Source organism: Parus major, chromosome 13, assembly GCF_001522545.3.
Source record: "Parus major isolate Abel chromosome 13, Parus_major1.1, whole genome shotgun sequence".
Lineage (NCBI taxonomy): Eukaryota > Metazoa > Chordata > Aves > Passeriformes > Paridae > Parus > Parus major.
In genome coordinates this window covers 601,673-612,724 of record NC_031782.1, presented here as the reverse complement: position 1 = coordinate 612,724, position 11,052 = coordinate 601,673, and the positions used below count along the sequence as shown (strand labels likewise).

At 57.8% G+C, this 11,052-nt stretch overlaps 1 protein-coding gene across 2 annotated transcripts in view; it reads left to right on the top strand.

Moving 5' to 3' along the window:
- The window catches only part of KCTD16 (potassium channel tetramerization domain containing 16), a 48,215-nt gene extending 38,438 nt beyond the window's left edge, over nt 1-9,777 (top strand). Inside the window, exons 2-3 of one of the 2 annotated variants that reach the window (XR_004499347.1) lie at nt 5,988-9,066; nt 9,504-9,777. Coding sequence is in view for 1 of the 2 variants with exons in the window: in XM_033517707.1 (XP_033373598.1) it covers nt 5,988-6,439 (452 nt within the window). In the remaining variant the exon portion in view is untranslated. The other variant, XM_033517707.1, reaches the window with a different exon arrangement.
- The last annotated feature ends 1,275 nt before the right edge of the window (nt 9,778-11,052 follow it).

The window sequence follows — 11,052 nt, the reverse complement described above, 5'->3', positions numbered from 1 at the left end:
GGGGCTGTGGGGGCTGTGGGGGCTCTGGGGCTCCAGGGAAGGCTGTGCAGTTGTGGGGGGCAGCAGCAGAGTCCAGAATGTTCCTTGCACAGTGCAGCAGTGCCCAGGAGGGGCAGTGGCCGCAGGAGGAGGTTTCTAAGTGCGAGGAGCTGTCTGTAGGGGCTCAGACAGGCTGACACGGCTGCAGGACCAGCTTGTCCCCAGCTCCGTGCCTCAGCATCCCGCTGCTCACACTTCAGGCTGCTCCCTCCTCTCCAAATTTTAACTTCATCACATGTTACTTTGAGAAGATCCCTATATAAATATTTTGGCTCATTTAATATGCCTTCTGGTATTTTAACACCAGGTCTCTCATTTTTCTCCACCATTTGGGGAACTTATTTTTATGTTCAAACAGATTTGGTACTCTTACAGAAGTTCACTTCCAGAAGCAAGTGTTTTAGGGAAGATTGCAGGAGTGCTGGTAAAATGACAGGGTGCTGGGAGACTCCTGATGGAAGTGTGTGTGCTGCTGGGGACTGCCTGAAAATCACTGTGCACAAACAAGACAGGCCAGGGAACAATTCTGGGGTTTATATTGGCTTGGCAAGTTCCGAATCTTTACATGGAAAACACTTTGAACTAGAAATTTTAAATTTTAATTTAAATTTCAATTGAATTCAAATCAGATGGCAGCACCCAGGTGTCCCCAACTGCCCCCAGAAGGGTAAAAAATTGTGTGAGCTTCCTAAGGGGGCTGGAACAGCCACAGGGTCTGTTCCCTTCCCTCCTTGGTTCCCTTAATCCCAGTTCCTCTCCTCAGATCCCTCTCCCCCACCCACTGCTGCCTCTGAACATATGGGAGGGTTCCAGCCAGTGATGTTCCTGCCAAATCCTTCCCAGGTTTGTCTCTCACTGAGGTTTTACTGCAGATCCTTGATCCTAAAAGCAAATAAAGCCCGGGGTGTCGGTCCTGCTGCCAGGACAGGTCCTGGAGCCCATCGGTGCCTGGAAAGTGGTGTTGTTCCTCCTGGGTCATTTCATTTAGACACTGGCACTTTCTGCTGGTAAATCTGGCCCCATTACTGAGTCAGAATGTGTTTATTAAACACCAGTTAGAGCTCGGTGTCTCATCAGTGCCAGCCCCTCCATCCCTGCACTCCCCAGAGCTGGGCTGAGCCAAACCTCGCTGTCCTCAGCCGGGAACCCAGCCTGCACCGACCTCAGGAACAACAGGGCACGGCTCTGAAAGCTTCAACACCTCCTCCTCGGGCCCTGGGAGCCAGCAGAGGCTGCAGAGGGTGGGGAGCACAGGGTACCGGGGCTCCTGCAGGCGATGGGAGCTGCCCAGGGGTGCCCCGAGCTGGGGATGCCCCGTTCCCCCCTGGGCACGGGGGGATCAGAGCTGGAACGGGACCCACTGAGCCCCAGCAGAGATCAGAAAGGGATGAGGAGACAGCAAAACCCAGAGCAGGGGAGAGGGGAAATCATGGGACAGCAAGGGGAAGAGGAGCATGAAACAGAAATAAACCAGACCCACACCCAAAACCCTAAAGCAGAAGGAGCAGGGAAAGGAATAAAAGGTGAGAGGACAACATAAATGGACCAGAGTGGATTGAGAAGAGGAGGGAAATGGCTCAGGGGATGATCACAGTCTGGGAGGTTGTTCAGCCACACACGTGAAGGTAAATGAGTGTCTGGATACAGAAAATATCCCTGTCTGCCTCACAAATGGACACCAGATGTGTCTGAGCTGTTGCCTGGGGACATTGTCCCTTCCCAGCCATGACAACATCCCCAGCCTGCCCACAAAGCTGAGGAAAAAGGGCTGTGCAAGCTGCAGAAACTGAATAAAACATCAGCTGAACATAAACTGAATGAACATCATTCTGAGAGGGAGCCTGTGAGTGAGGGCAGGGCTGTGGGAGAGCTCGGTCCCCAGCACAGTGCATGCCCTCTCACAGCTGGCACTTTCAGCACAAATTCAAGAGGAGGAAAAATTAAAATTTTTCCTGATTTCCTGGAGAATCAGGAAAGTTTTTCCCTGATTTCCATTTCCTGGAGAACAGAAATTTCTAACATTTGTTCTGAAGCATGACAACACTGTATGTCTGGGCACTGGGGCACTTTCAGAGCCCTCAGAGTGTTTCTGTATCCCCCCCTGGCACTGGGGTGGCACTGCCAGCTGGGGGACAGGGGATGGGGACAGGGCCCTGCCCTGTGCCCCCAGGACTGTCTGTGCTGGGCTGTCCATCCCAGGCATTTCCCAATTCCAGCACTGCTCAGGGGTGTCTGCGCTGGGGGAGGGTCCCTGTGCCATCTCTCGCTGGCTTTTGTCAGTCCTGGTTTCCATCCCAGCTCCTCGCTCCTCCCCAGTTTTCTCACAGCATCTGTTCTCCTGCACGGGGATTTCCCATTCCCTCCTTGCAGCCTGGATGTTGGGAAAGAGGGAGAGAAGGGGAAAACTGGGTGGCTGCTGGTCTGCATGTCAATTATACATCACAGGCTTTGCTGCTGCTTCAGAAGCTTCTAATAATAATTATTATAATTAGGGCACTGGGAGAGAAATGTGCTGAGATCAGGGAGGAAAGCAGGAAAGCCAGGCCAGAATTAATTAGCCACTTTTATCTAAGGATCTCAAAGCATTTAGACATTAATTAATGAGTGCTGTGGTTAAGCCAGCACGATGCTCCTTTGCCGCGGTGACGGGCTCAGCCCCTCCTTGCCCACCCTGGCTGCTCTGCAGGAGCTTGTCCAGCACTGCAGGACACAGAAATGGCTCTTGGGTCCCTGTGTCCCCTGTGTCCCCAGCAGCTCTGCAGAGACACGGGCTGGGCAGGTGTGAGCTGTGCAAAGCCCCAGCCCTGAGAGCCCTTGGGCACCCATGGGTACCCCTGAGCAACCTTGGGCACCCCTGAGCATCCCTGAGCACCCATGGGTACCCCTGAGCANGGCTGGGCAGGTGTGAGCTGTGCAAAGCCCCAGCCCTGAGAGCCCTTGGGCACCCATGGGTACCCCTGAGCAACCTTGGGCACCCCTGAGCATCCCTGAGCACCCATGGGTACCCCTGAGCATCCCTGAGCACCCATGGGCACCCCTGAGCATCCCTGAGCACCCATGGGTACCCCTGAGCACCCCTGAGCACCCTTGGGCAGCCTTGGGTACCCCTGAGCACCCCTGAGCACCCTTGGGCAGCCTTGGGTACCCCTGAGCATCCCTGAGCACCCCTGAGCATCTCTGAGCTCCCCTGAGCTCCCCTGAGCACCCTTGGGTACCCATGGGTACCCTTGGGTACCCCTGAGCACCCCTGAGCATCCCTGAGCACCCATGGGTACCCCTGAGCATCCCTGAGCACCCCTGAGCACCCCTGAGCACCCCTGAGCATCCCTGAGCACCCATGGGCACCCCTGAGCATCCCTGAGCACCCATGGGTACCTCTGAGCACCCTGAGCACCCCTGAGCACCCTGAGCACCCTGAGCACCCGTGGGCAGCCAGGGCTCCCTGCCCAGCCCAGCCCAGCCCATGGAGCTCCCAGCTGTGCCACCACACCGGCCCTGGGCTCAACAAAACTCTCTACTGGGGCAAAGTCATTTCTGTCTCCTGGCTTACCCCGTGTGCCCATTGTTGGTGAATATTCATTACGTGAAATTAGCATCTAATAGGTCTTAATTGACTTCTAAAAGCCTTGTTTTGTGGTAATGAAGCCTATACTGTAGCTGTGCCTGGGGGCAGCTGGTGGGTCCCTCTGCCCCAGCTGCCCCCTCGGCTCACTCCCTTCTCCTTGCCCACAGTCCGTGGAGATGTGGAGATGTGTCTTTCCCATCCCTGGCAGCGTTCAAAGCTGGCCTGGAGAAACCTGCTCTGCTGGAAGGTGTCCCTGGCCATGGCAGGGGATTGCAGTGAGATCAACATCCCCTCCAGTCCAAACCATCCCGGGGCTGTGTGACAGGCTCCAAGTCCCAGCAGGGAGAGGGGTGTCCGTGGCCTGGGGCTGTGTGCAGAGCTCCACTGACCATCCCAGCAGAGCCCTGGCCATCAGCTGCAATAAGAGCTGGAATCCACACAGCTCCTGCAAGTGCTCTCAGAGCACGTGGGTCAGGGTTTTACAGGGGCTCAGTTCATAATGCCTCTGTCCAAGCCTAGAAATTGATAAAAAATTTCAATTTAGGCATTATTGACTGTTTTCAGACAAGACACAGGGCAGCTTTGAAGTGAGTCTGTAAATTAGATAAGCCCTGCAGCTCCCAGACTGAGAGACTCCTTCATCATTGACAAGGAAGAGGAAGGAGGAGATGAGGAGCCTTCCTGACTTCTGTAAATTGTTCCAGTAAATTGTGTGCAGGGCTGGGTGAGGATGGAGACACAGGAGAGCGGGGCAGAGCTCACAGCTCTGTCCCCAGGCTCTGCTCCCCGGCTCAGGGCTCTGAACTGGCACCAACACCTATTTCTCTTTTTCCTTCTTTTTCCCCACTCTTCAACTGGGGTCTGGAGCAGGGGCAGAGCAGCAAAGAGTCACCTCAGTCCATGGTGTGAGAAGTTTCCCCAGCTGGTCCCACAGGAGCTCTGGTGCAGCTGTGTCCCTGTCACCGTGTGTCCTGTCACCGTGTGTCCTGTCACCGTGTGTCCTGTCACCATGTGTCCTGTCACCCTGTGTCCTGTCACCGTGTGTCCTGTCACCCTGTGACCTGTCACCGTGTGTCCTGTCACCGTGTGTCCTGTCACCCTGTGTCCTGTCACCATGTGTCCCTGTCACCCTGTGACCTGTCACCATGTGTCCCTGTCACCCTGTGACCTGTCACCGTGTGTCCTGTCACCGTGTGTCCTGTCACCCTGTGACCTGTCACCGTGTGTCCTGTCACCGTGTGTCCTGTCACCCTGTGACCTGTCACCGTGTGTCCTGTCACCATGTGTCCCTGTCACCCTGTGACCTGTCACCGTGTGACCTGTCACCGTGTGTCCTGTCACCCTGTGACCTGTCACCGTGTGTCCCTGTCACCCTGTGACCTGTCACCCTGTGTCCTGTCACCCTGTGACCTGTCACCATGTGTCCTGTCACCGTGTGTCCTGTCACCGTGTGTCCTGTCACCCTGTGTCCTGTCACCGTGTGTCCTGTCACCGTGTGTCCTGTCACCGTGTGTCCTGTCACCCTGTGTCCTGTCACCGTGTGTCCTGTCACCGTGTGTCCCATCCCCGCTGCCAGCCCAGGGTGGAGTGCAGCTCCAGCCAGCCCATGCCCGTTCCCTGCCCGTCCTGCAGCCCTGTCCTGCTGTGGGACACCCTCAGGCCCGGCTGTGGCGCTGGGGACAGCCCGTGGCTCCTGTCACATCCCAGCAGGGGCTGTGGTGGCTCTGCAGGAGCTGGGGGTGCCCATTCCCAGGGCAGGGAAGGCTGAGCTGACCTTTCTGGGCACGGAGCCGGTCCCGGTGCCGGCTGTCCCCCGCTCACGGGCTGCTGCGGCCGGGCACGGCTCCAGCTGGAAACAGCCTCACATCGGGAATTGTCCCTGTCCTGGACAAACGGAGGAGCCAGAGCCTGTGGTGTGGCTGTGAGCAGGGCTCGTGTGCCGGGAGGTGTTCTGGGGGACAGCCTTGGGGTTTGGGGAGGGAAGGGCGTGTGGGGACCGATCCCTGGCGGGACGGAGGATGCCGGTGCTGGATGCACCAGGGAATCTCTGTCCTGCCGTGGAGCCCCAGGGAGCGAACGGCGCCTGCAGAGCTCAGGGGGGCTCCAGCCACACCCGCCCTGTCAGATCCTCGGTGGTGGGTTCTCCCGGAGGATCTCAGGAGGTTTCAGCCCGCTCTGGATTGTGAGCGGCACATGGCAGCGGGGTGGATGGAGGAGCTCCGGGCTCCGGGTGGGGAGCAGCTGCTGCCGGGTCCCGGGGGATGTTCGGGTCCCCGCGGGGTTCCCGTGGCTGCCCCGGCAGTGCAGGGGGGGCTCAGCAGCCTGTCCTGGGGTGTGTGGGGGTCTGGAGCTGCCGTAACCCCGGGCTCTCTGTCCCCTGCAGGCGAGCCCTCCCGCTGGTCCTCGTCCCACTGCGACTGCTGCTGCAAGAACGGCAAGGGCGACAAGGAGGGCGAGAGCGGCACGTCCTGCAACGAGCTGTCCACGTCGAGCTGCGACAGCCAGTCCGAGGCCAGCTCCCCGCAGGAGACCGTCATCTGCGGGCCTGTCACCCGCCAGCCCAACATCCAGACTCTGGACCGGCCGGCCAAGAAGGGCCCGCTGCAGCTCCTGCAGCAGTCCGAGATCCGCAGGAAGAGCGACCTGCTCCGGACTCTCACCTCCGGCTCCCGCGAGTCCAACTCCAGCAAGAAAAAAGCAGTGAAGGAGAAGCTGTCCATCGAGGAAGAGCTGGAAAAATGTATCCAGGATTTCCTGAAAATCAAAATCCCAGACAGGTTTCCCGAGAGGAAGCACCCCTGGCAATCCGAACTGCTGCGGAAGTACCACCTCTAGGCTGCGGCTGGGGAGAGCCGTGTCCCGAGCGACACAAAAGCGATTCCCAACAATAACTATTTGTTAGGTCACCGAAACCAAAATCCATCTCTAGTACTGCCTAATTTGCCTATCTCACCTTAACATTTCCGGTCGTAGGGGAACGATATTTTTGCAGTCCTGGAAGCACAACGACAAACGCTTTTGTTTGTAAACCCGGAGTCTTACACAAGCTGAAAACCTTAAGGGCACAAGCAGCCCCACCCCAAGGGATGCTGGCGTGGCCCCAGAGCAGGCAGGGCAGGGTGCCGAGGGCTCCTGGAGCCTGCTCGGAGCACGCGTGGCCGCAGGGAGGAGCACAGCACAAAGCCCCAGCTCTGCCCCGGCTGTTTAAGCATGTGTATTTATATATGTGCATATATATATATATATGTGTGTACATATATCTCTGTGTATATATATATATGTATATATATATATCAATATATACTGCTTAAAGATTTTCTGGCTCTCTCCTTATAACTGCACTTTCTCAGAAAAGAGCATTTTTATAGTCTGTGGATGTCCTGTTCCTTCTCCAGGCCTTTGAGGGCTGAACAGTAGAAATCCATCTCCCTGTGTCTCTCCTGCTGCCCCTGCCAGGCCTCCCCCGTCCCTGGGGCACTGTAAATGTGTCCCAGGGGAGAGCAGGGCGCAGTCTGTGGCTTTGTGTTACCATCAGTAAAATATTCCGTTCCTTTGGGATGCTCCTGTCCCTCGTGTGCTGCTGCCCGCACCTCTGGTGTTTGCCAAGGCTCCGGGTGCCCGTGGCTTGGCGGTGCTCTGTCCCCGCTGGAAAGCCCCGGGGGTGGCTCTGGGCTGTGCAGGGATGCTGGGGAGGATGTTCCCTCCCACGGGGCCGTGGTGGCACCGTGCCTGTGTCCCCTGTGTGTTCCCAGAGCCCAGGGATGGGCAGGGCTGCGCTGGCCCTGCAGAGGGGTCGGGCTGGGGAGGGGGCACGGGCTGGCCAGAGCTGGGGCAGGGCAGCCGTGGAGAGGATGGAACGGTGCTCCAGCTGTGGAGACCACAGCTGGGGACAAACCAGCTAGAGGAGCTGGGAGCAATCATTTGTTTCTAAAGCACAGGAAGAAGATTTATATATATATATATATATATATGAATATAAAACTGTGGTCAGTGACGGCGCTGGTAACACAGAACACTCGGATTCTGACTCAGTAAGTGTCCTGCAGGTTCCAGGGCTCCCCTCTCCTGAATTCCAGCAGCTGCTGTGGGAGATGCTGTCCTGCCTGCTCAGGTTCTCCTGCTGCAGTTCCAGCCAGGAGGAACCCTGGTGCCATCATGCCGGGCTGGGACGGCGGTGGCAGGGACCCCTGAGGTCTCCATGAGCCCACGGTGGTGTTTGGGGTTGGGGGCACCTTTTGCCAGCCAAAGGAGGAAGCAATACTTGTGCAGAGGGCTCGATAAGCAGGAGCCGGCTGCAGGAGCCCTCCCACGGCTGCAGGGAGCAGGGCTGGGATGTGCAGCTGGGGTCAGCTCTGCGACCTTGTGGGGGCAGGAGGAGCTCTGCCTGGGAAATGCTCAGTGAAGAGACTCAGCACTTCCCAGGACTGTGCTTTAGAGCCGGTTCAGGGTCCAGGACATTCCCTCCCACCGGAATTCAGGCCCGCCTCTTGTGCCACCCTCCACTCACAGGCTCTAAAGGCACATCTTCCCACGGAAATCAATCTTTCATACAAGCTCCACAGATTCGGCCCTGCTTAGTTATTTCATGGTTAGTTGACAGCATTTTTCTCTCCCTACTCAACATTTCCTGCATCTTGTCCCCCTGGGACCCCTGCCCCCTGCTCTGAAGCAAGAACTGGGGAACAGGCAGGGCTCTCCTCTGGGTTTCCAGCAGGGCTTTAGGACAGGTCACCTTTGTTCCTTCAGCCAAAACCTCGTGCTTTCCCTGCAGATCTTTCCCTGAGTACCCCAGCTGCCTGTGCTGTGAGCTGGGCGCAGGAGCAGGCGTTGGGTGTGGGTGTTCCCAGGGACACGGGATTGCTCCGTCATTAATAACTGGGGGAAAATCAGACCAAATGAAATGCGCCCAAGTGGGCTTGATTTATGTGGCCTTCATGTCTCCAGTTTGAGATGAAATGGTTATTGCTACAAAAATAAAGGTCTTAAGCTTCAGTAGTAACAGGCAGGTCCAACCTGGGGCCGGGCTGGGGCAGTGCCAGGTGCTGGGCCCGTGCCCGTGTGTGTTTGTGTGTTCTGCTGCATCTCTGAGGGTCCTGCTTCTGCTCTGACCCCATGGACAGCTGTTTTGTGAGCGGTTTGTGCAGAGCTGGGGCTGTGCTGGCAGCTTTTGTGCTGCTCAGAGGCCCTGGGGGGCTGTAGGGGGAACACAGGGGCACCGGGCGGTGCTGGGGGCTCTCACACCCCTGGAGGGGTCAGCAGCTCTGCCCAGCGTCCCCACTGCTGCCCAGAGCTCCCTTCCTTCCCTCCTCTGCACCAGCAGTGCCCCACAGCACCCCCAGCACCTCTGGGGCACCTCCCCGTGCCCCCCTGGGACAGGAGAGGGGACAGCTGGCAGTGCTGCAGAGGAGCCCCAGGAGAGCAGGGGGCTGGAAATGCTGCCCCACCATGGCCCCGTAGTCCAGGTGGGCCAGGAGGGAGCAACCAAACCTTCTGCAGGCACCTGGATGGTGGCAGGAGGGTGACCTCCCACACGGGCCCTGGAGATCCCAGCGTTAGTGCCACGCACACAGGGATGCACAGCTGCACGGGCACCCCTGTCCTGGGTGGGGACAGAGCCACCCCGGTGGGGACAGAGACACCCTGGGTGGGGACAGAGCCAGCCCAGCTGGGGACAGAGACACCCTGGGTGGGGACAGAGCCAGCCCAGCTGGGGACAGAGCCACCCCGGCTGGGGACAGAGCCAGCCCAGGTGGGGACAGAGACACCCTGGGTGGGGACAGAGCCTCCCCAGGTGGGGACAGAGCCACCCCGGTGGGGACAGAGACACCCTGGGTGGGGACAGAGCCACCCTGGGTGGGGACAGAGACACCCCGGGTGGGGACAGAGNCCCGTAGTCCAGGTGGGCCAGGAGGGAGCAACCAAACCTTCTGCAGGCACCTGGATGGTGGCAGGAGGGTGACCTCCCACACGGGCCCTGGAGATCCCAGCGTTAGTGCCACGCACACAGGGATGCACAGCTGCACGGGCACCCCTGTCCTGGGTGGGGACAGAGCCACCCCGGTGGGGACAGAGACACCCTGGGTGGGGACAGAGACACCCTGGGTGGGGACAGAGCCACCCTGGGTGGGGACAGAGCCAGCCCAGGTGGGGACAGAGCCACCCTGGGTGGGGACAGAGCCAGCCCAGGTGGGGACAGAGCCACCCCAGGTGGGGACAGAGCCACCCCAGGTGGGGACAGAGCCAGCCCAGGTGGGGACAGAGCCACCCTGGGTGGGGACAGAGCCAGCCCAGGTGTCAGGCAGGGCTGTGTGGGACGTGGCAGCCGTGGCTGTCCCCAGGACAGGACAGGCTGCAGCGGGTGGGGGCTGTGGTGACACCTCAGAGCCAGGGCACTGCAGGGGAACGGGGCCAGTGCTCTGCACACCTGGCCCCCCGCTCGCTGCTGGGAAGGGAGGCAGATGAGGCACAGGGCAGGCAGGAAACTGAGATTGCCTGAGAGAGACCTTTGGGATATAAAGCGTGTTCTACTCCAGCTGGACTCCATGAGAGAACCCATGTGGCTCCCTAGGACAGGTTTTATGGCAAGCCAAAATGAACTCTGCTCGTGGAGTACTTTATTCTTTCTAAAATACCTGGGAAGAAAACTGGGCTTGGAGCTACTTTCAACCAGTAACAAAGACCAAGTTCTGTTGCAACTAATTGTAAAACTTCCCTTGACTGCAGTGGGACCGGGACTCAGCTCCCAGCAGCAGAATTCCCGGTTTCCAGGGGCTTTGCCACCCCAGCCCCCTGAGGCACCTGAGCAGGACTCAGCATTCGGGGGACACAGAGAATGTGTGGTTTCCACAGACCCCTGGGGAACAGATGGTTTGGGTCTGTCCCCAAACCTTCTGCACACACAGCACAGGGGCTGCAGTGCCTGCAGAGCGGGGTGGGTTTAGGTTGGCTGAGTCCATTTACCAATTCCATTTGCAGGTTGTGGGCTGAAGGAGAGGCAAGGTTGGGTTTTGTTGGCAGTGGCCATCCCGAGCCCTTCAGCCGTGTCCCACCCTGCTGTCCCAGCCCTGGCGAGGCTGGAGGGACCCCCAGCCCCCTCCCCAAGCCCCCCAGCACGGACTTGACTTTCAGAGTACTTTATGCATAAGGCCCCATGTGTATCATGGTAGAAAATAATTGTCCAGTCTTATGGATAGTTTATGCCCCAACGGGGTTTTGTAGATTAATAGTAAAAGAACAAAAAAAAAACCAACAAAAAAAAACAAAAAAAAAAAAGAAAAAGCACTTTTAAATTATTTATATTATAAAAAGACATTCTTTATTTTTCTTGGCATTGATGTCACTTAGCTAAAAAATCTGTTTCTAAGTAGGATATTGCAGATTTTAAACTATAGCAATGCTGAAGCGAACACGAGTTCAGAGTTCCACAGAGAAAACGAGCGAGGTGAAGC